Source organism: Stegodyphus dumicola, chromosome 1 (assembly GCF_044657685.1).
Source record: "Stegodyphus dumicola isolate Sdum_Otavi_A_Nest chromosome 1, ASM4465768v1".
NCBI classification, from domain to species: Eukaryota; Metazoa; Arthropoda; class Arachnida; order Araneae; family Eresidae; genus Stegodyphus; species Stegodyphus dumicola.
In genome coordinates this window covers 62,596,230-62,622,670 of record NC_140768.1, presented here as the reverse complement: position 1 = coordinate 62,622,670, position 26,441 = coordinate 62,596,230, and the positions used below count along the sequence as shown (strand labels likewise).

The 26,441-nt window shown below is 32.8% G+C and overlaps 1 protein-coding gene across 5 annotated transcripts in view; it reads right to left on the bottom strand.

Moving 5' to 3' along the window:
* LOC118203999 (anoctamin-4) overlaps positions 1 to 26,441 on the bottom strand; it is a 475,106-nt gene that overhangs the window by 304,290 nt on the left and 144,375 nt on the right. For 2 of the 5 annotated variants that reach the window (XM_035376321.2, XM_035376328.2), the window contains exon 1: positions 2,129 to 4,331. The exons of 2 other annotated variants lie outside the window; for them this stretch is intronic. In XM_035376321.2, the coding sequence (XP_035232212.2) occupies positions 2,129 to 2,503 (375 nt within the window). In that variant the 5' untranslated portion in view covers positions 2,504 to 4,331. Of the gene's footprint in view, positions 1 to 2,128; positions 4,332 to 26,441 lie in introns of those variants that run through there. One more of the 5 variants, XM_035376349.2, reaches the window with a different exon arrangement.

Genomic DNA, 26,441 nt, shown 5'->3' with positions numbered 1-26,441 from the left:
AGTTTTTGGGTAACATGTCTGATTTGCAAGTTTTTAAATTCTGCAAATGAACCTCTGTTATAAAAATCACTCTCTTCAGCAGCTTGATATACATAAATATCATGTCTTGATATAACAGGAATACCCTTAAACTCTTATAGTGGTTATATACTTTTGCCCGAAAATCTGCTAAGAGCTCTACATAAAGAACCACTTTCGGTTTATCACATAAATAGTTAAAATTTAATATGTTGTTTCTATTTCATGATTCTATATGCATCGCATACACATATACGAGTTCTAAATACCAAAACCCGAGAAGTTTGGGATTATATCATAACATACGTTTTCATGAAAAATCTGTTCATAGCTTCAAGTAAAATACCACTTTCAGTTTATGAATTTGAGCCAAAGTCTAATATGTCGTTTCCAATAATAATAATAGTCTAAAAATTAGTACATATTATTAATTATTAAAAAATTTGTAGACATTAAATACAAAAACTGAAAAGTTTTGAATAATATTTTAATAGAGTTTTTCATTAAAATCTGTTACGGACTTCAAGTAATGTACTATTCCAGCTGTCCATTAAAGACTGATATGGCCTTTTTGTAAAGTGCCCAGTTTGATTTTTTATAAAATCTTATCAACAATTTATATGAATGCAGAAAGCTTAACTTCGAAAAATAGAACTTTTGAAAAGATTAAATGTTATTCTCGACGAAAAAATCGTCACACACAGACATCACCGTAAAAATAGTAAAAACGTGTTGTGAGGACTCTAATTGATGCGTATTCATTGAAAACCCACTATCGAATTTTCGAATCGAAAATATTACTTTCCTTATCTATGCATATATGTTGACGCGAGGAAAAAGCATATCGTTAATACAAGTAATTTATCAGATTAACATTTGCTCTAAATACATATTGTCATAATAATTTCTATTTTTAAATTTCCGTTATTAATCGTATAACTAAATGATGTGAAAATAGAAAATTTGGTTAAAAATCAAAAAGAAAAATTTTAAAACTCTGGTCGTTGATTATAAAGACACAGCTTTTACTTCAACAGCACCTGTGATAAACAAATAAGTCCAAATATGCAGCTGCCATTTTGGTGAACAAATAGGTCCCAAGTTTGGAATCCAGGCCAATTAGTTTATTTGATTATGGCAAAGAACTCGAGGGCTATCTGCCTTAAGGGAAGGATGCCTTCGTGGAGGACTTTATGTGGAAAACTGTCTCGTAGACAAGTTATGCATGGGATAAACCAAGAAAATATCCCTGCAGCTGGCCCGTTCGCGGGATTCGAACTTCGCACCAAACTACCAGTGTTCAGCGACTTTACCACTCGGCCGCTGGTGGGCCGAATATAAGTCAAGCAAATCTTTAGTAGATATATTACTATCACATAGCTGAAGCGTTTATTTATTACTCTCATTATTGGGCATGTAATATTTTAAAAACAAATTTTTAGAGCACTTTCTATACATTTATCTCTCTCTTTTAAAATGCAATTAAATTTTTAAAGACTATAATAATCCATATACGAAAACATACATGATCACCAAACGCATATAATTTAAAATGTTCATTTTTAATGCTTTTAAAACAATTCACCCTTACTTCTATATCCTTTTAAAAATCATTTTAGTTAGCAACCTGCCGTTTAATTGAAATGAGAGTCTTAAAATATACATAAGTTGTTGTATACGTTTAAGTAGATTTAGATAGACAAAGAGAGAATTTTGGCACATGAAGTTTTTTGCGCGATGCCCCCAACTAAGTTTTGGCACTAGAGTGTTTCCTACAGGCGGATATGGGATAAACGTTTACTTTTAAATCTCATTTAAAACTAACAGGAGCAATAAATTCACGACAGTTGTTTGTAGAAACCTCTCAGCTGTGAGATCATAAATTTAAAAATGAAGTTAGAAAGGGAATACGAGCTTTATACTACCCATCTAATCTTAATGTGGTGCAAAAGGTTTTGCATCGTACCCATTTTAGCTTACAAATCATTACCAGCTGTTATGTCAAATTTTAAACCCCTGCTTCGCCTACCTCATAGTTTGGCACAGTGGCACACCAAAAAAAATTTGTATACATTCCACTAATATAACAATGAAAGAAAGCAAAAGTTACCTCATCTTGAACGTCTTCCAGAAATATCTCATCGCTCGACCTTGTTCTTACTCTACTTCCATTGCTCGTTTTATGCCTAGGTTCTCTGTAGATTCCAAACGTTGAAAGCTCTGTCAAACTATGATGATGGCTTCTGTCCACGTCAGGCTCATTTTCTAAGAGAAATGTCTCAGATCCTTGAGGCAAACACGCGACCGTTGTCCTTCGCCCCTTCCGCTGGTTGCGTTTGGGGGCTGCATCGCTAGATGTCATCAGTTGAAGACGTTTCGTAACGTCAACAGCGAGTGATGATCTTTGTGAATCCTTGCTACAACGTCGACAGTCCTGAACGCTGTCAGAGGCCATTGGGTGAATAGAAGATGCATTAGCTCTCATCTCTTTATTTATGTAACCGTTCGCTTTATGACCGAAAAGATATCTCTATAACTACGAATATATATTGTTCCTAAGTCTACGTTAGCAACGTCCTATAAGCTGCCAGATTTCTATGTAAAGAAACTCTACATTCTAGGAAAAGTTTAAAACTCATGTTTCTAACGTGGTATTATTTGGTGATTTTCTTGCAAGCGCTAATTCAGTAGACAGAATTGACACTAAGCAGATGCTTGCATTTAATAACATTTCTTAGCCTTGATAGCTAATATATTTCTTCTCTACAACTGCCATAAGTTTCATATGTTATATTAAGCCTATCACAACCATAAATATTATGCGAAAATACATTCAAATATTAACATTCGTTGTTAGAATTTTGTTCAGGTATCCAAGTCAGATAATATTTCAAAACTAAAGTTCTCTTCTTTATATTCTGTAGTTCTAGTATTTTAGTTAAAATGTTCTTTGTTCGGCACAGCTTAAATTTTAGCACAATAATATATAATACTGTTGATCTTACGTCAATGTAGTATTACAGAAAATAGATTATTATAATGACTATTTTCAAACTATTTGTACATTTTTGATAGAGTTTCATATATTTACAAAAGTGAATTTCATAGAAAAACTGAAGTTTGGCACTTTTGATAAAACAAATCTTGATGCAGAAGGAACTAATTTCATTTTAAAAGGTATTTACAAAAGCTACGAGAATAAAAGAAATACTGGAAATTTTAATACTATTAAGGCTGTTTTGTTACACCGTTAGCAAAAATTTTCAAAAAATTTCTATTTTCAAGATTCAAAACACTCTTAATTACTATTATGATTACCTTGAGAGTCGCTTCCGTTGAATAATAAAATGTACTGTAAGTAATGTTCTAATTGACTACCTATGTTTATAACAGTGAAAACAGGTTTAAATTTAGATGAATATTTATAAGAAACCTAATCTTATTTTAAATCAAAATGAAAGATAAATAAGATACATTCATTACTTCGTACTCTATAGTCTTAGCAAGCAGTCTATAAACGATGGCTCTTTATGATTCTTTAACAGAATTGAATACTTGCCAAAATTATCAAGAACGCTTTTTATTTGTTAAGCAGTACAAGAAAAACGTTTCCTACTATATTTACCAGCAGCTAATGACGCTTCTAAAATATAACAAACTAAAAATAAACTAAAATTAAAAATCATCTAACTTCTTGTCTGGGCGACATCAGGCAGCAAGTCATGCAAATTTATTTATCAAGCAAAATCTTTCTAATATCGCACAAAATAAAATACATGGCTTTTCCATCCCTTCTCATTTGAAGACAAACCTTATATAACATTAGAAATATGTGGAGGTCTGTATTAACAAATAACTTTTTTCCCACTATTTTAAGCTCTACATGTATTAACAAATAACTTTTTTCCCCACTATTTTAAGCTCTACATATATTTCAGTCTGAGGATATTAACACATATAATGGAGATTAATGTTGGAAAAAAAAAACAGATTTTTGTAGATTAGGAGGAGTTTGAACACAATATTTCATTCTTTCAAAGTAAATCGCTTAGTGAAAAATATTTATGCAGTCGATAAAGTAAACACCGACAGAAGAGAGGAAAGATATTGTCTATTAACGTCCATTGCCAAAAGCTAAACGCAAAGGTCAAACTTACAAACTTTCCCTTAGGAAATGCGTTACGGTTGCAGTTATTATTCTTCGGAACTCACGGTTTTTACTTGCATCTCAACACGTGCTCATCACATCTATCTAGAACACCTGCTTTAATCCTTCCTCCTCGAGTCGAAACTTTCTCGCCCTCAGCGGCGAAGACTCGGAGAGCATCTGAAGGCGAATCTGGTTCACTTTGCCTTCGCATGCGCGCGATCGATGTTTACGAAATCTAGTGACGTCACGTCGTTTATCAGCTGAATCTCTGTTGCCATTTAAATGATGCGCTTATAAAAACGGGAACTGAAATGATTGAAGTTCTTTTCTTACCTATGGGATAAAACTTATTTGTTTCAATTCAAACCAAATTTCACAAAAAGTACTAATCAGTTTTCTTTTTTAAACGAAAGCAGGATGATTTAAACAAAAACATGGGTAATGTTAAAACATGCTACTAAAATGTTTCGACACATATCGAAATAATTCAAGAGTTTAAATTGCTTAGAAAAGTCTGAATTGTTCATCTTTCCGAAGCAAATTTTGTTGTTCGACTGTAAGTCGCACGGCAAATCTGAAAACAATTCGATGCCTTGCGTATCTGTTAATTTATGACTGTGACGTGTGCTATAGAACAGTGTTTCTCAGCCCGTTTTACTCTTAGGATTACCTGACTTACCCGGTAAAATATTTCAGTATTTTATCGCGGTAAGCTTAGTGGTTTGGACTATTGACATAATCTTTACATATGTAAAATTGTGGAACTTAAACAATTGGAAGGAACGTCGGTTGAGAAACACTGCTATATAACCTTAAAGTAGATGCTGAAGAACATGGGTCTTTCAAAATAAGTCAACGGAGTAATAAAATCTTCTGAAATTGTTTAACGCTGCTGAGTAACAGAGCCGATCTTGAGATTTAGTATAGTGGTTATTTTGGGAATTCCAAGGCTCGCTTTTATTGCTTTTATGACAGAAAAACAAGGTTATTAGAAACGATGGGCTTATTTTAGAGTTTCAAAGGGCTCAGACCAAGCTTTCTAAATCGAAGCAATAAGCAAACTCTGAATAGGGTCAAAGCCTTTCAGAGTAATGCAATTTCAGCAGTTCACCTCTTTCGATGCAAATGTTGGGAAATCTCAGTCATTTACATCTTCATTCCACATCCACAAAATCTTACGTTATTTTTCCATATTGCAATATATAAAAGGTTTCGATAAACTTAACATTTCAGGAGTAATATTTTTTTATAAATTTTTTCACTTTCGTTTTTGAGAAGAAATTTATTTAACGTACTCAGATTAAAAATATGTAAACCAGAAATTATTCCCGTTATTTCTTGGATGGGTTTAGAAGAATTGAAGTATTAAGTGTTCAATGGGATAAATTCATACATCTTAATCACTCGACATTTAAGAAAACGGGTTTAGTAAACTTGAATCATTCGATGATCAAATGCTTTAAGACACTAAAATTTAATGCAAATTAATTTAATGTTAACTGTTCAGTTACCCTGAACGTTATGCTCTTTTTGAAGATAAATACAGATGAAACAGTACAAAAACATAAGAAAACTTCACTAAATCACATAAGCACCATTTTGTTCTATGGCATCGAGGCCCACCAGTGGCTGAGCGGTAAAATCGCTTAACACTGGTAGTTTCGACCTGAAGTCGATTTCAGGTGAAAGGACTGGGTACATGGGCGTTTTCGTGGTTTTCCGTATGTGTAACGTGTATACGAGCCAGTTTCGCTTAGAACGTCCTCCACTAAAGCATCCGTCCGCTTAGCCAGATAGCCCTAGTATAATTTGCCACTTTGAGAGTTTTCAACGAAGTGAACTACACACCGTTCAGAGAATTCCAAAGAGATGAAAATGCGTGGGGGAAAATTCTAGTAAATATGGAGTGTGATACAAAACATCCCAGCCAAAATCAATAAGGCTTTGTCTGGCATTCGAAATGTGGAGCCGAGTATTGTCATGATGGAAGACAATACCTCGACCGTTGTTCAGTTCTGGGCACCTTGCTTCTATTTCTGCTTCTAAAACTCCAATTAGAGAACAGTACTTTTCCGAAATATACAATTCCATAATATACAGTTTTCACGGTATATTATGGAACATATGGATTCCTGTTCCAAATATGACCATTATTGAGGAATCTTTTACTACACAACAGTACTGCAAGCTGTATTAATCACAAAAGGATTTAAGTTTTTCAACAGAGAACATTTTAAAAAGTTTTGAAAACTTTATAGAACAATGCTAATAATTAAAATTATTTTACGTTTTAGCTAATGATAATTAAATTTTAATCAGTTATAATTCAAGTACATTCACGAGTGTGAGTAGATAAATAGGGAGACAAAGCCAGATAATTTATGCTCAAAATTTGCTTCTGAAGAAAGTCAGTTAAAAACAATAATTCAGTTGAGCACCTATTATCAGTTTCTAGGGTCACAATTAATGCGTGAAAATTTGAAACACAGAAAAAAAAGTCACATTTATAAATTTATTTGTTCGATATAGCAACTTCATGCCGGATGGAGAGGAACTTGGTATTATACTATCTCATCATCAAGCAACGTGGAAAATCCTGCGTTCAGCTAATAAAGAGAAAACTTAATTATTTAAGATGCTGCTGTGTATTACTTTCAACGCTTCGCTTGTGCAAAAGACTTGCAACAAATATTTCCAACAAATGAAGTGGCAGCAATTTCTGTTTTGCCAAAATATAAAATCGCTTAGTAAAGGCAATAACTCCTAATTTCAGGTATTGAAACAAAAGACGTAATGTAATAATATATTTTAGGAATTATTGAATTTCTCATCTTAAATCACATGAACAAATTCAATTTACACAACCGTCAAAGTACAAAATAATTTAAAGATAAATTAAACTTTTAGGTATTACTAGAGCACAGATATTTTGTTACAAGTATAATTTAAATACCTAACTGAAATTTTGAGAAATCTTCAGGGTTAAATTACTTTAATAAAATAATTACTGAAAATCAAATATCATCCATTTGAATTTATAACAAAGCAACAGCACTTTTTATCTAATTTAATAGGTTTGGAATCATTATTTTTCACTTCTGTACTCAGCGAATGAACATCCTTTGCTTTTGCATGTTTACACACTACTAAATTTCGTTTACGAAATTTGACCCAGCGTCTAGGAGGTAAAGTCGCTGAACACTGGTAGCTCAGTTCGAGGTTCGAATCCCTCGATCAGGCGAATGTATGCGCGTTTTCGTGTTTTTACCCATGTGTAACGTGAATACGAGCCAGTTCCCCTTAGAAAGTCCTCCACGAAGATATCCCTTCCTTTTGGCAGATAGCTCTCAAGTGCTTTTCCATATTAAAATAAACCGAAACCATTTACTAAATTTACTTCCGTTCACTTTCGTTTCAGTTAAAAGAAATGTTTATACGTGTAATTTCAAGAAATTTATAGATGTGGAATTAATATATGTATATTCATGAGAAGAACATTATATATAAAATGTTTAGTTAAATTACATTAAACATGCATGAAAATACACACAAACATACATGATTACACAAACAATTCATACACATGCACATACTCGCAATACGCATATTCAAATGTCATTTGAAGGACAATTTTAGGTTAACGCATTTGTTTGAGGTTCTTTGTATTTTTCTCACGTCTAAAGAGCAAACTAATTTCTCCCCCAGGAAATCGTCCTCCAACGCATCCATTTCAAAACAAGAAAAGTTCGATTGCTTTGTAAATAACTTAATCTAACTTGTGTTCGAATTTGACTATGCGCAAATGCATGGTAATTTATGTAACAGTCAGTTTTTTTATCTCTTTCTAAATCTTGGTGTCGAAACTTTTCTTCATTGATAGATTTCCGTTATGCAAGGCAGAATTCTAAATACTATCAAGTATAAAAAAAATCTATAAAATATCAGTTGAATTAGAAGTTACCGAAAAAGTGTAAAATAAATTGGGAAACAGCAGAATAGGAAGTTGCACGTTTGAAATCAAACCAACGTTTTCCCTAAAAAATTGCATATGAATAAATATGTTATGCATTTAGTCACACATCATAGGAAATTTCCTTCAAATCAGTTTATACATTATTTTAAGTTGAAATGCAAATAAGAGAAGGTTAATACGGAAGTTGCAAGGTATTTTCTCACACATTACAATAGGCCTTTGTGGTATCACTGGAAGCATAGTCTGCTAGCAATCGGGATGTCTGGAATTTGAATCCCGGCAAGATTAGTAGCTAATTCTTCATGTTTTCTGGCTTCAAAAATTTCTAAACAGGCTCTAAGAAGTGACTGCTTTGTATTTTACATCTTGTATTTTATATGAGAATAGTCATAAATAAGTATAATTAGAGATGAGTATCACAAGAGCCATCGGCACCCAATATAATTTTGATTTTAGCAACGATAAAATAGAGCAAGGGACCGAAATATTAACGAAAACAGACCCATACATCCAGAAAACAAGTAATTTGTGTAGACATAAAGCTCATTTATTTTTATCGTTGGAAAATTAGTTTATTGACCAATATGTTTTGTTAATCCAGTTTATATCTTCAAACGGGATAGATGTTATCTTTTGTTTAACTAATACTTAATTAACCTCCTTTTCAGAGTACTTAAATCAAATTCGTACTTAAATGGAAATAAATGAATAAAGCGCTGAAATAGTAAGCAAGAAACTGGTGAAAAATTCAGCAGAATCAATTGGTGAAATATAACAAACGCAACACACAGCAATATTCATAGATCTTCAAACTTTCCTTTAAAGATTATGGTGAAAAGACATCTTATTCTTTTATGAAACTGATCGCTTCCAACAGCCGCTGATTGCAAAATATTAAATGAGATTTAAATTTAAGTGTATTTCACATTTGACATGAAAAAAGTTTTAATAACAAACATGTCGTTTTTAAGAAATAGGGATGATAATCGGGCAATGTATTTTATTATGAAGGCATTTTTAAAATCAGTCTCTGGTTTCTCTCATCTTCCAAAAAGTCGAATGTCACGAAACCATTTTCAGATTTTTTCAAGAAACTTTCCGTAGTTTATCTTCACACCCGAGTTTGCTTGAGATCAGCGCATATAGCAAGCATGAAAGCTGATGGAAGCTACCGCAATGAACCTCCTGTACTGCGGTCTTCCTGAGACATCTGTACTTAGAATAAAAGACTGAATTCGAGACTACGGTTAATATGAAGCTGACATGGATTGCATACACGTTTTTCGATCGCATTGATTTGAGTGTCGCATAGAAATTTGTTCAAAAACTTGTACAAATTTCGAAATGCCCAACTTATATGCGGAGAAACTTAAGAGAATAACCTAACTTCTTGGTGGAATGATGGTGCCTTCGACTCCCGTCAGCTATATGAGGAGAAAGTTTTTGTTCAAATAGCCGTACATTTGCAATTTAATGCATTCAAGAGAAGGCTAATATCCGTCAGTACTTTAGCCGTTTCATCAACGAAAACGTCGTCCAAGTTGCACCACAGCGGGCAAACAATTTTACATCATCCACGTCGGAGAATTTCCGTCTGGTTTTGATAGAGACTATGATGGCATCGTATCCGAAAGTACAAGCGAAAGTCGAATTCATGACACGGAGTTGAAGAATCCAAAAACATGCCAATCACTTATAAAGAAAATTTAAAAAATCTGATTTGGACGCCATATAACTTCCTTGCACTTTGCTGCACTTTATTGCAATTTATATTTCTTTGAATTAATCTAACTTAATTTACCGATCTCTCAAGAGAAATTGAAAAGTACATAAAAAATTGAAAATTATGAAATTAAATATACGGTCAATTTTTGTCGTACGGGAATCACACATTTATTTTTATCATAACGAGTATAAAACTTTCCCAAATATAGGCTTATGAACGTGGAGACCGCATTAAAAGTTAGAATTTCTATTTGCAGAAAAGTATTTTTTTAATATAATATTGCCAAAAATGAATATTTTCGTTCATTTAAAACACTTCTGTAATTGGAAGTATATGAACCCCAATGACTGAGAAGATAAAGGCCGGTTAAGGACTTTTAAGACGGGTAAGCAGCTGGGTATATGTGTCACTCTGCAGTACTTTACGTCACTCTTCCCCTTGTAATTTTTCTACGCTGCGAAGAATGTTGTCAAATCGCTGCTTTGGATTAAAACAAAGAATTCCCAGACTTACATATACCACTGCAGTCATTACAAATCACATTTTTTTCGCTTTCTTGCTGTGGCTAGGAAAGTCCCGTCTCTTCGCTAAGCTCATCTTTCAGTAACCAAAAATGTAAACTGCATATATAGAAAATGTAGGAAGCGTTTAGGAAGCTGGTACCAGTTTAAGCAAAAATGCATCTATGAAGAATTTTTTATGCCCAAAATAAAAATGATGTTTTAACGATCAAGCCAGTTGTGATTTTCGCTGCAGTCAAATCTAAGCAGCAGTTCTTCCCGGCCATGGCTAAAATGCGATTGGGTTCATCTTCTCTAGTCAGCTCTCTTCTAAATTCTATCAACGTACCACGAGTGCAAACTCTAATATATCGTATATATCTATATATGTGTGTTTGGTTCTGCCGATTGCAACAAAAAAAGGAATACATACATATATATGTACGTATGTACAGACGTCACCAAGAAATCCATTTTTAATCCATTTTAAATCTATCTTGCAATCTGTTTTGGAAACACAATGCTTTATTCTATCCGTACGTACAGAAGTCACCGAAAAAAAATCGTCCAAATGGATTTGCTAACGGTGATAATGGATATTTCTGTTGAAATAAGGTTCCCAAACTGTTTCGCAATTACTATACTTTCTTTGCTTCGTATGAGCAAGTAAACAAAGGTGGCCGCTCCGACAAGCTGAGTACTAGTGTGGTTGCATTGCGCTCTGCTTGCCAAACGAATTGATCAGCAGCTTTTGCGTGATCAACGAGATTGTGACCAAGAAAAGGAAATCCATTTTGAAAACGGTTTACATCCACCTCATTGTATCAAAAGCAGGAATCAAATACATTCCATGTCTCAAATACTCGGCGTGTAGTCTGAAGCAGAACTTTCCAAACATAAACTACAGAAGCAAAACTCTAATTTTGGTCTGCTGAGACTTTACTATGACAATAAGCTAAACAAATCAGTTGAGTATTTTTCGAACTAACGAAACACTGCAACTTTACAAATGCGAGGTAATCCAGTCCAGGTTCAGTCTGGACTCTATTACTTCGAAACTTTAAGTCTAGGCAATACGCGCACAGATCTACAACCGCTTGAAAGAACTCGACTCATATTTTACAATACGCATCGTACTTCTCTTATGCCAAACTAATATATAAATGTTAATTTGTAAGACATTTTCGCGTTTACTATTCATGCTCTCATCGTGTCAGTGGTTAGCAAACTGGAGGAGGATTCACTATGCGAATTCTAGCGTAAGCACATTTGATTTTTCATGTTTCTTAGTTAAAAAAATTTTAAGATATCTCTAAAGCGTTTCCTACAGTAAGATATGGTGAAAATTAACTGACCATCCCTTGAATCGTTTTACCTGCGTCTTCTGCCTCGTCCCAGTCGATCTTTAAGGAAGGGAAGAATATAACAAATTATCACATTGGCAGTACAAGTGGTTAACATGTTCAGCTAAGCAATAAAAGATTCGTGTTTCGAATTCCGTTTAGGATATATTTCATTTCTAACGTTTCTCGCTTTCTAAAGCTTAATAAGTCTCCACAAAGTAGAAAAATAAATATGTTTATAGTTTATGCGTTCATAAATGGATTCAATTTAGTTCTTTCAGTCTTTAAAGACATATTTACGTAAAAACTAGCAGCACTGAATCGAAATACTTAACAAATTTTTTTAATCTTCAACTACTGAAGCACAATTCATTCATAAAGAAATTTAATTGCTTCAAATATTATCATTATCTAAATGCACCAGAAAATAAATTAATAAATAAATAACAGCCTCTGGCGTACATTGTACCAGTATTCCTTTTCAGTTTTTCAATCCCTTCCATTCTTTTTGTAAATAAAACAAAACAAGATGATTTTTTTAACACTGCTTTTACAAAAATTATTTGCTTTTCCTGCAGAGTTATTGAAAATATTGCTTTACATATTTAGCTAATGTATTTCCTAATTAGTTCTTAATGAATCAGAGCATTCATAAAAGACGTATTGTTTTCGCTTCCTTTAAACATGTTTTTTTTTTTTTTTTTTTTTTTTTTTTTTCAAATAACGGCAGGAATGTGTTTTATTATGACTGAAATATTCATATATTATTTCTGAAAAGTTACATTTCACATACATTACAAGCAAAATTAAATCCACTCGGCTTCCGGTTCATTTTCAAAATATTTTAATCTTTCAACGTTTCTGATTTCAGTTCGTGCAATTTAATTTCGGCAAAATTTAATACGTAAAATTTTTCTCTAAAAATTTCTTGATTTTTCTTAAACAGTAAAAAACCTATTATTAATTTTTAGCCCTGACGTATTTTCTAATATTTTAGTACCTTTTGACACACATACCATCTGCTTTCACCTGCACAAAATGCATAACATCTGTAATGCCCATATTGTATTTCATGTCCTACATCTATCATGAATAAGAATTCAGCACCCGCATAAAATTCATTACCGCAAGTCTTTTTAGAAGAGAAAAATCTTCCAAAATGTATAATTTTCTTACTAGATGATATTCTAAATTTCGGATGTCAAACTCACTTGAGCCACAGGCCATTTTTATGCAAGCATAACGTTTCTTTGCGAGTTGCTCACTTTCTAATCTTTATTGTAGAAATTCCAGCTTTATATGATTTATGTATAGTAACTGTTGATCTATTTTACCTATGACTGTAGTTTCTCGACTGTAGCTCGACAAAACAAGGTTGTAAGATACTGTTAACTAATTCTTCATTCATTCATAATTTAAGTCATTTAACTTCGATTTCTTCCCTTCTTACTCTATAAGATATTTCTCCAGCCTTCTTAGCGTGCTTTCGTGGTGTAGTGGTCTGCATGCTGGGCGCGTATTCCAGAGCTCCGTCGTTCGATTCCTGGCGAAGGCATTGCTCATTTTTTATTTCTCTTGTTTCCAAAGGAAAAAAAATTCTAATTTCTCTACAATGAACTAAAAGGGTGCTGAATGATGATTCTCCACACCCAGGATTTGGCGATTGGGTCCTCTTAAAATCCCCAGTCGCCCTTTAAAAGGTATTTCTCCCGCCGTATATAAGGTATTTCTCCCGCCTTTTTGGCATGCCTTCGTGGTGTGGTGGTTTGCACGCTGGACGCGTATTCCAAAGGTCCGCGGTTCGATTCCCGGCGAAGGCGTTGCATATTTTTCCTCTTTTCTGCTTCCAAAAAAAAGTATCTAATGTCTCTACAACTCAATTTTTCAGTGTCAATTTTGTTTACGACAGCAACTCACACATGTACCTAATGTACCTGGTACCTAATGCAGCATTGTAAACAAGGCATGTCCTCGCTTAAAATAAGAATAATTAATTCCTATTTTCATCTGAGGTGTTGATAATGTAAAAAATCTTTTTCATTACATTCTATGCAATTATATCATCATATAAAAATGTAAAAGTAAGTAACATATTTTAAATATATATGCCTCGCTATAAAATATATGTGCCACATAGAAGCTTCTTATGTTAATGAACAATTATAAAATCTTGTGCTGTAACAATGCGCTGAAACGCTTCTTGTAATGTGAAAAAGGTGACATCCACATAGTTTCTTTGATAATACCTAGAAGAGCAAATATCAGAAGTAACCACGTCTGAATACTAGGATGGCCAAAAGTATAACTAACTTTGCTTCTGATGTAACGTGGGCACTTCTGCTGATACAGAAGTAAAAAATAATTAAGACACCGAATGTACTTAAATTTGGAAAGGTGATTTTTCTTCCTTTCTCGGCTCAGGCGAATGTTAAGGGATGTCCGTCAGGTATAACTTATGGCCGATTTTCTAACGTTTAAAAGTTCCCAATGCATTGCATGAGTTAGTAAAGATGATCCACGAAGAAAAGCATTTATATAAGAGATTGGCATTTCAGAAGTAGAACAACCATCATAACTTCTGCGAAGATAGGCGAGAACCGACGGTTACCACTACTTAGATTGAGCTAGCAGAAAATGCGATCGTCAGGATGTATGTGTGGTGTTCGCTTGGTATTGGTCAAGCGAAATTAACATGTGGACGCCAACCTGACCCACAGGTGGGTCATACGTGTCTGTTCTGTGGAGCGGCAAGGCCCACCGGTGGGTCATGCTTTTCTGTTCCGCGGACCGGCATGACTCGCCGATGGGTCACGCTTGTATATCAAAAAGTACGTAGTACAAAATTTTATTTTATTTTAATTATTCAACAGTATACATTAACATTTCAATATTATAATCAAACATTCAATACAAAACAAATAAATTAAAATGTAACTTATAAATTAAATATAATTATTATTTTTTTTATGCAATTTTTTAAAGCAGGCTAAACAAAGTTCCGGCTTGCCCTTACAATTATCGGAGTATGTTGTTACTTTGTTTGCTCTATTCGCGGGGTACTGAGAACCTTTTAGGCTTGTTAAGCGTTTATAGCATTCTTTACATCACTTTCTTCCTCGCGGATCCTTCGTACGTATTTAATTTCTTTTTCTTTTTTGTTATTATTACTTCACTAGAGGGATTCGCAACATCCATCAACAGATGATGAATAATTTTTTATGTAAATTTTAAAATTTTGATACGCTTAGTTCCCCATTTTTTTATGAACGTACCACGCATTCACGAGAGAAGTTCCGCATATCAGCTGTGTAACAATTTTCCTGTACTACTTCACGGTTCTTCGTAAACAATTCTAATATGAAGTTATTTGGTCAGATAGATCAACTCGCCCCACAAAACGGACCGCTAACTGAAGCGCTGCGGGACTAAAAGAACAATGAATATCCGCGCCGCCGTCAACGTGTTAAGAAAAGAAATGCTAGTTTTGCAAAATCATGTTGCATAGGAACAATTAACTACAAGTCGTAGGTATTAATAAAAACAGAAAAAAGTAGGTGCAAGACAGGCATATATAATAAAAAAGTAAATGGGAAAGTATGCATGTATATGCAACAAAAATTAACCAAACAAAAAAAAATGTCAGAGCATATTTATATTCGTCAAACGTAAGATTTTTTAATTTTCTCTTTCTTTTTCAAACATGTAATATTAATTGTAGAAATACATACAATATTTGCTGTGTTTCCCCTGTAATTCTGTTTTTTTTTTTCTTTAATCAAAATGTTGGTTCTATAAAACATATTAAGTATAATATCTCTTCTACTAAAGCGAAGCATTCACTAGCAACTATTTATTATTCGCTAGCAACTATTATTCACTAGTTCACTAGCAACTATTTAAAAAAAATTGGGCACTAAATATCAGAGCAGTGGAAGTCGAATAATGCTCATATGCCTATGTGCATTAATTTCGGAAATTTTTCAGCAAGTACGGAAACTCTGACGGAAAAATTGTGCAAGATGTTTCCTTTCTTGATTTACCATTATAAGGTATTTCTCCCGCCTTCCTAGCGTGCCTTCGTGGTGTAGTGGTTCTGCACGCTGGGCCAGTATTCCAGAGGTCCGTGGTGCGATTTCCGGCGAAGGTCTATTTCTTATCTTACCTGCTTAAAAAAATACCCAATGTCTCTACACCATGATGGTAATCAGTTATTTGGATGGAAATGCTTGTTGTAAGCTGAAACGGCAAGTCGATCAAATATTGTCTCCAGCGGATGTTAGAATCCACTCCTCAGAAAGTCTGCAATCATCAGGTTGAGAAGTCACGTTTCATTTCTTAGTTACTACTTTTTCTAATAATCGTTTTCTGGGCCTTTCTATAGAAGAGGCAAAATTGCATCGCACCATTTTGCAGCAGCAGAAAGACGGATATCGGCTTCAAGTATAAGAATTAAACTACAAGGAATATTCCCGCGAGAATTTTAATTAGGTGTTCCGTTTAATCGTGTTTAGACAAAGCAAAAGGACAAAAGAATAAGTCACACGAAAAGTTTATTTAATTGGCTATGGTAAAACACTTTAAGTCTATCTGCCCAAAACAAATGAGCGGTCAATAATAGAAGCAATGATGTGCACACTGAAGAATCCATGAACTCGTGATACTATAATACATTTCGTCAAAATTTAGAAAGCGGAAAAAAAACACGATACGCTCGACATTCTCGAAAAGACACACAAAAAAGAGCTAAATGTGGATTCAGTAGAAATTTCTTTTAATGTCTGTATTGATTTTGATGTATGTTGTGGTAGACCTCTAAAGTATTGGAACGAAATTTAAAATAAGCAGGTGAGACCACTTTGTCGCCATAAATGAGTTTCTGCATTCATGGATGATACGGGGCTACATAGAGCTGCAGTATTCAACCAGTAATCTTGAAGAATTGTACCGAATTTAAGGAATGAAATGGCCAGTTAGATTACAGTATCTTATTCTAATTGAACAATTGTCCTCTTTAAATGTCGAATTACCTATAATGATATAAATATGCCTCTAATATTCCTAATATTCCCAAAAGCAGTTAAAGTGTGTCTAGGCTTTTTCTCAAATAAAAGCATTTGGGTTGACTAATGGGATGCAAAGGAAGTTCTAAACTTGCATTCATGACTTAAAAGAATGTATTACATGGTAAAATAAAATATACTTTTTGCGATATTTTCTTTTCTATTCCCGTATTTACAATATTTCACTAAAATAATAATTTACAACGTTTTTGGAAACGGGAAGCGTTGAAGAATTACAAAATTCAATAAGTTTTTGTATTACTTGTGTTAATTTTTATACTTATTTTTAAAAGTAATTATATTTCTCTCTCAGCTCTTGGGGATTAGTGTAGTTGTTTTTTACTTTTGCTTGTACTTCTTTTTCTCATATTCTGCACGAACTACTGAGTGACTAAGAGCATTTCCTCTTCAAACATAATGGAAATAATAAACGGCAAATTTGAAGATACTGCCTTTAAATTTTAAACCGGGGGTTTTCAATCAAAGAGAAAAAGTTCCCTTCTCTTTAATCCTGTGGATTCCTTTTGATCTCCCCTCTATAAGGGGGATTTCATAATTTTAGTATGAGAATAAGGTTACTTTGCTTTCTGCAGTATCGTTAAATAATTATCTAAATCTAAATAAATGTACGCGTATTTTCGAGTTTTGGAAAGGGAAGGAGAAATGATCTTCCATCAGTGATGAAAGGGGCAAAAAAAACATTGAAACTCATTGTTCTAAGCGCTATCTTAAATGTCAACAGAATGTCTGTTTACATCAGATGTTCAAATACCAAGTTTTCCAGAACCTCTCCTAAATTCTCCTCTTTACGAGAAGGAGAAAGAAAAAGGTAGAGAAAATGAAACTATTAGGCGCTTAATGTGTATACTCTTAAAACACTAAAGACATATTTCGAGAAGAATGATTAAATATTCTAAAACCTATACCTTGAGATTAAAGCTAAATAAATAAGTTTTTAGTTAGTATAACATTTGCGAGACAAATGAGGAACTGATATTTTTTTAATGTTAAGTTTCACATGGGATACACAAGAATAGCTTACTCAAAGACAATTTTTAGGGATAAAACCTTTGTCTGTATCCGAACCGATATACTGATTAATTAATTACGTACTTATGTTATTATTCTCTCTGATACACCTGTTTAAACTTCAATGCACTTAATATTAAACATTTTTTTAAATTTTAAATCCGTACACTTACTTCTATATACAGTTTTACTCCTTTTTAATTAAAACGAGTACTAATTAGTAATAAAAGCGATAATACTTAATCTTTTTTACCTATAACTATGTTAAAGAAATCATTACTCCGGAAATACGAGTATTTCCTCAGAATTTGTTAGAAGACATTAGTTTTTTGTATCAGTTTGAACAATTATAAGTGAAACAGGAAATTTATATTAAGTTATTATTTTTATCTGTGTATTTTTCCAATAATTTTTTTTTATTCCCTGTGCAATTAAAACTGTTTGCGTAGCAGTTAACAAAATATGTGCATTATACTAGTACAGAAAATTCATTATAAATCTAATTATAAGACTACACTTAAGTAAAAATCATGTCAATTTTCTTCTGTCTTGTATATTTTATCTCCCTATACTTGTGATTGTTGTAACGAAGACAGACTATTTTTTATAAAACTAAATGCTTGAGTCTATCAAACGCGTTAAGCTTTTACATTTTTTAAGCAGAATGAATCAGTGACATAAACGCTAACGTCATACGCTTCTGATTTGCCTAAGCCAAAGAGAATGTCCAGTATCTCTAATTCCATCAATCAGTTTCAAAGATATATGATTGAATAATTGATAATATTGTTAAATATATAATGAATTAGTTCTGAATTAGTAAATATATAATGCTTGAATAATGCTGTTACAATCCTTAGTACCTTAACAACTTTTCCACTTTCTTGTATTAAAGTAACAACCATTAACTTCTAAATCACACTTAAACAAATGCAAGATTCCATAAATCAAAAATGACCTCTTTGTTGAAATAATAAGTTTAACAGTCGAACCGGAAACAAAATATCTGCAAAGTTTTGACACAATTAAAGAACAGCCCTGAAACTAATCAGGTCGCAATACTGCGAGATTGACTGCCCGCCCACTTCCTTATTAAATGGCAGACTTGTTTGCTCGAAGGGCTTGTTAAAATTAATCACCCTACAAATCAAAGTTTAAAAGCAAGGCGTAAGATACGGCGTGCTAATGAATACAATATAAATACAAAAGTATAAAAGATGGATACGGGGATTTTTTATCTTAAATACTACACTCAAATCTATATTTTCAGATATGAATTTTAAAATAATACGCAGAGGTCTATGAAAATAATTTGGACGCGATGTGAGGTGCATGGAGACTTCAGCAGAAAGAAAATATAAATTATTATACGTTCCCTGTAGGTTAAATATTTCAATTAGTAAAATATCATATTTTAGTTTATTATACAAAGATGTGCCCGTTACATGGAGTGAAAAAAAACCTTTTGGAAAGTTAAATCGCCTAAACATTTTTTACCTGTAAAATTTCTCTCAAACTAGAAATTTTCCTAAATTCTTCACCATTACACCAGGTATTTCAAAGATGGCACATTAATATTCTGAATCTCAGCTACGCAAAATATCAAAGTTTTTAGCTTTAATTTTAAATAAAATTTCATAGGCTCATCAAACTACTTATAGTATGTGAAATGATTGGAACAAAGAGATTAATTTATGTACATATACGTTTATATACATTAACAATAATATATATGGCAGAAAGATTTATGTTTGTGCTGAGAAGTAGGACGCTAAGGATAATAAAAGAGATTCAAAAACGTAAAAGGAAGCACACCGCAGAATGGCCAAGAGCAAGTAAATGCAGATCAGCTTAAATTTGAATATCTAAATTTGAATACATTTTATTTTCGCCTTTTCCTTATTCTTTATAATATTCTGTTTTATTAATTACGTCAGCTGAATATATGCTTCACAGTAAAAAAATATGATGCACTTAAAATGATACAATGACATTAACGACAATTAAGTCACGTAGTTTTTTCCCTAATATTTTGCCTTTACTTCCTTAACAGAACGTGTTTAGTAACGAGGTTTTATATTTTCACTTTCATCCTTCGAAATTCAGAACATACATAGATTAAATTAAGCACCGAACGGGAACAGCAGGCATTCCTCACGTAAAGTATATGAGGCACTTGGAGAAATTGATTAAAAGGTCTTCGTAATAACGGACTGTCCGTAATTTAGGCATTTATATGGATTTGCTCGACATGCAAATACTTCACTTAATTTGGTGCATTTATTGTCGGTGAGAAATTTGGAGAATTCATTTCTAAGACTATTAGCAACTGCGTTTCTTTCTGAAATGAATTCAAGTTCATGAACTAGCTGTTTTGAAACGTTAATTGACCACAGATTCAAAAAAGGATTTAAGAAATAAATTACAGTTATAAATTCTGCATAATTTTCTGCCTACCAGTGGTGAAGCGGTTTAAGACCTCTGAGTACTGATACCTGGGGCTAAGTCATTGCGAATGGGCTGGCTGAATGGGCATTTTCATGGTTTTCCACAAATAACGTAATTATGAGCCATTTTCCCTCAAAAAATCATCCAAAGAGGCATCCCTTCCCCTTGAGCCCTCGTACACTTTGCCATAATCAAATCAAAAAGCAATTTATAAAGAGTCACTAAATTTTAAAAAAATTATAATAGCGTATAAATAATCGTAAATTTCCAAATTCATAAATCCCTTTCTGAATTGTAAACATCAGTTATATTTGTCCTTAGACACGTACATCCATCTGCAGTTTTCGACGTTGCGGGTAGGAGGAAATCCGTAAAGGTAGTTCTAAACTTTGCACTGTCCCCTCAGATTAAAATTCCAATTGGTGAAATATTCGTCACGCTTTACAAACAAAATGTTCCATATACTTACGTGAAACATTGACAGAGGCATTTCGAGTAACCAGTTTTTGCTAAAAATAAAGTATCCAAATACAACTTAATAAAAGAATGGCATTTAAACATAGGTTAGGTTATTTGAATATGACCAAGCCACTAGGACCATCGGCCTAAGAGAAGAGATGCCTTCGTGGAGGACGTTCTGGGGAAAACTGGATCGTATTCACGTTACACATGAAAAAACCACGAAACCTAACCATCCAGCCAGCCGGTTTGCCTGGATTCGAGCTCAAATTAAGTCGAACTACCAGTACTCAGAGATTTTAACTGCTCGGCCACTGGAAGGGCTAATGGTAGTTCATTGTTGGTTAATAAGAACTTCAAGGCTTACTTGCTTCTCGTGAGGCTAGTTTTGCTGCATGGTACGTGGTTACAAAATTAATTATTGTTAATATTATCAGAGCCGTGTCGAGATATTTTTTCACCTTAGGCGAAAAGGTAAATGCGCGCCCCTATATATACATATATATATATATATATATATATATATATATATGTATATATGTGTGTAATATTTCGCCAGTCCTAGCACATGAATGGCGAGGCTTGGCATCAAAGTCCAGGCATTTCTGCAGCAGAGTGTTAAGGCGGTATCCAAAGAAGACACAGGATTTCACTTTTTACTATTCCATATATTTATTTCAGTTTCAGAAGCAGATCAATATTCGTTACTAAATGAGATTACTTTAAATTTCTTGAGTCATAGAGGAAAGGAAGAGGCAAGCAGCAGCGTAGGCTTTAACAGCACAGAGAGAGGGAAACTTCTGTTCGCAAAATGACGCGCATTCGTTATTTATACTAGGTGTTACGTAATAGGCTAGAATGTTCTCGAAGGTACTGGTCTAGGGGGTGAGATCCTAAATTGCGAAAAGTTAATTAGAGGTTGCCTGTTCGCGTAGAGCAAAGCCATCGTATTTTTTTATATTTTACATAAATATATATATATATGAAAATAGCTATATTTGTATTAAACAAAAGTAAATGTATTAAATCAAAATATCATAATTCTTATAATATAATTATACCATTATTCTTAAAGTATTTTTAATCGTAGTTTTATAAATTCAGAAAAATAATGTAGTTAATTATTTATAACTTTCAAATGAAAATGTTAAAAAATTCTTTTTTGATAAATAAGAAATAACATTGAAATGCACATGGGATTAATTTCAGGGTTTTTTTGCAGTTCTTCCTATTGCTTTACTTGCCGATTTAAATTTGCTGAAGCTTATTTCCCCTAATAATAACCGAGAAATTTAAAAATATAATTAAAGTAATTTTCGAATTCATATAGCCAGTTTCGCGCCCCTTCTAGTGATTCACCTGAGGCAAGTGCCTCACTTGCCTCACCCTTGTCCCAGCTCTGTATCCACCCCCCCGACGAAAAGTTTATTGGAGCTTGAGCAGAAATTTATATGCCATCTAATTTAAATATGCCAATAGTTTGGCTATCAGACACTTTTTACATAACAATTTCATGTGATTTAGACAATAAAAGCATAATTTTAAAATTAACAAGATTTGATGATATTTTATTTTATCTTTACTTTTATTGCGCCTCATCAATTAATTCAAGAAACTTCTATGTGTTAAATTTCGCGACTATGACAAATGTTTATCATTCATTTTTATTCACATCAACGAGTATTTCTTAAATTGTTTTAGCAAGAAGAATATCTTTTAAATATATTTTTATATCGATCACATTACAGCCAACGGAATAAAACTAAATTTTTAAAAGATACTCGTATTTGTTGCGTCAAAATCAATTAATTACATTAGAATTACCCAGGACGGTTTGCCTTAAATCTTCTACAAAGTACCCAAAATTTTAATTTACTTCTGTAAAGCTGAAAAATTTATTTTATTGTTTCAATATAAACAATAGAATTAATTCATTTTTCCTTATATCTTTACATCCCAGTTGACAAAGAATAAACCAGTTTGTTTCAGCATCTGCTTCAGAAGTAAATTTAAATAAAACAATCCATACAATTCCCGCGCAGTATGAGTGTGAATACAAGCCAAAAACTTCGATTCATGCGGCCTCGTTTATTGGAAAATTTTATACAAAAAAAAAGTGCAATATAACTAATAATATGGTGTAAATTTCATTTTCAATCACCCTTGTTTATTCTTCGGATGCTGTTACAGAAGGCGGTTATGAAATTGCAAAATTGAGAAGTTATGTCATCGTTCCGTGTTCAGTTAGTGGAATTTGGCAAGGTTGTTATGACTAAATGAAGAGCTTAAGTAAAATTAATGAGATAGCAAAGGACAACTAATTATCGGCACTATAATATTTTCTATAAAAGTTTAGTCTATACCAGGGGTTCTCAACTGGTGGTACGCAAGAGAAAAATAGGTGGTACGCAAAGAAGCAAAGTATTTTTAACTATTAAATTCAAAAATTAAAACTCCAACATCCTGACTGAGTTTTTTCTCCAACACTCGTAAATTATGCGATCTGAGTGGTGGTGGTAGTAGTACACTTTGTAGTGGTGGTACTAAAAGTTTTCAATTTTTGTTTAGATGGTACACGTTAGTCAAAAGCTTGAGAACCGCTGGTCTATACAATTCATTACACAAATTAGTTCCTTAAAACTACTTTCAATAACAAGTTTTAATGTTAGAAAATATTATATACACTACTATGAAAGCTCATGTCTTTTGAGAATAAATTAATTGTATTAGGTTTTCTTTTTCTTTCAGCTGGATTGTTTATAACACAAAATGTTTTTTGATGTATTCCGAAATTAAAAGTTAAAAATCACAATTTTTAAAAATAAATTTCTGAATTTTTGATCGAATAGCTAATTTGGTGTCCCTTCTATTTATTCATCTGAGGCAAGTGCCTCACCCTCGTCCCGGCCCTAATTACTATTATTAATGACGGATATCCTGCTGAGTGTACATTTTTATTCTTCTCCCTAATGACGCAGAATATATGGATATACAATTCATTTCTTAGTGTTGACAGCGCACAATTCAATTTGTTGAAACTTGCGCATATAAACATTTACTCGTAACGTGTGTTGTATTTATTTTTCTGTATTTAATTTCTTGCACATGCACTATAATATTCGGTCTTGCTGTTGACAGTCCATAACGATTTCTTACAAAATTGATTTGAAACAGCTGTTAACTATTACGTGTGCTATTTGCAATAATATCTTTAAATAATTTGCGTTTATTATTTTAGGTTGCATTCCAAAATATGGAATAAACGAAATATTATAATGTGTTCCCGACATCAATACGCATCTTCGATTGGCTCTCTTAAGTATAGAAATGGGCCAACACTGCCTTTTATGAAATCATTAACCGTCCAGGTTGTATGTGATCTTTAAAATTTGTTCTCAAAAATCTTAGCTGATTTCATGGAAAGTGATCTAAGCGAATAACTTATTTTACAATACCTCTACTAATATTACGCATAAGCGTGTGGAAGATTTTAATTACTATAGCATAATAAATATTTTATAAATGTGCATTTTTACTTTGACAGTTTTCATAATAATCTGGGCCATCCTTTAAGAAACCTCGCATAACGATCTGCAATATATGTCAAAGGTGAATATACAGAAATAAAAACAGCTGTCACCTTTTTCAAATATATTAAGCATTTTCTTTCGTATCAGTAAATCTTCGAATATATTTCAGATTAAAGTGAATACAGTTTTTAGCATAATAAAAAATTAAATATTTCTCTCACTTTAAATTCTAGTGCTTGTACAGTGAGTGACTTTTACATTTCATTTCCCGCGAAGACATTTATGATCTGAATGTTGAAATATGCGTGGGTGTTCTGAAAAGTTAAGCGAAGAATATTAACTTTGTCATATAAGATCAGCAGATAAATACAATGTTTTAGATTTGTATCAACATACAATATATTAACTTGAGATCAGATTTTTAAAATCTCGTCTAGAAGCGTCAACTACATTAGATATACATAATTCTGCTCTATGTTTCCAGCGGTAGCATAACAATATATGTCCTGAAAGAAAGCAATGAAATACAAAAATGACTTACTTAAAAAGTTTATCTCCACATTCAGATCTACCTCTTTAGTCCTCAAATAGTTATGGGCATAAAGTGGAAGTAAATATTATGACCGAATGACCTTGGACAAGTCCCTCACAGAATTAAGTATTTTCATTTAAAACGAAAGTTGTAATATAAGATAATGACGATAGAATATTTCGACTTTTTTACGTTCCACATTAAAGGAAATTTCTATCAGAGTGTAAAAGAATGGGATTTTTAACATCTATTTTTAACATAATTCATTCGTAGGTGGATAGTGAAAACTAAAAACTCAGTTTAAATTTTAAAATTTTTCTCTGAGTTAAAAATCAAAATCTTAAATGGCATTTCTGAAACCTGCATAGCAACTGTTCAAGCAAGCTACAAAATACATATTTCAAAATAAGTACGTCTTAATAAATCTTCAGGCAAAATTCCTAACTTCCAATAAATATTTTCGCATGGCATATCTTTAAGAATTTTATAATTTAAGTTTTAATATTTGAAAATTGATGCAACGTGTCATTTAAACTTTTGGGTACTGAACATTTTCCCTATAAGAACAGCATAAGTTACCTTTGGTATATTTGTTTTCGTATTTACTATGATTCCGAACAAAAGTGCATTTCTGCTAAAATTTTAAAGAAAGTTTCCAGTTAAAAGTACAGATTCAGGTCCACCAGCGCCGAGCGGTAAAGTCGCTGAATACTGGTAGTTCCAACCTGGGTTCGATTCCATGCGAACGAGCTGGCTGCATGGGCGTTTTCGTGGTTCTCCCCATGTGTAAAGTGCACACGAGCCAATGTCCCTTAGAAAGTCCTTCGCGAAAGCATCCCTCGCCTTAGGCAGATAGCCCTAGTGCGCTTTGCTATAATCTACTAAACAAAATCAAACCAAACGTACAGATTCAGCATCGATGTTCAAAATATAAAAGCAACGATCTGCATTTTCGAAATAATCTGTAAATAATCCTTTGAAACTAAGTAGTAAGTCATACTTAACAAGAACAAAATCAATACTCTGTCAAAATCTCAAATTTAAACTTCTGTGGTGTGCAAATAACAGCTGGAAATATTAATATTATTTAAATTAAGATTAAATTAATTCTGTAATATGATATTAAAAAATTTGCAACAGATCTCAGAAGAAGGATGCGACTGCGATTATTGCAAGAACAGAAAACGTACATTTAGAATTTTGGTAAATACTATAAGGGAATACCCTGGAATTTTTAGAACTGTCACAAAATCCTAAACTAAATGCTACATTAGTTTTGGATTAATTAAGTCACTTCACTAACTTTTGAGCTGCGGGTTGGATATCTTGACAAAGAAATGTCAAACAATAGTTTTAACTGTCGCTTACATTCTCTTTTCCTTCTTCTTCTAAGCTTTTCTCGTCCCTTTTCGCTATAAATCTCAAGTTTTTAAGTTTCCCATGTAACTTTTTCCAAATTAGAAATTTCTAGATCCTATTTTTTATACATAACTTTCATAACTTTCGTATGTTTCAAAAAAAATTAAAAACAAAGCTTCAGTATAACATTTCCCTAATAAAACGACTCACAAATACAGAACTATTCTTACCTTCAAGTTCTCCTTTTGAAGGTAATTCACCAGTAAGGAGTTTGAAGGCCCACAAAGAGATATGAGATAAACTACGTAAATAAA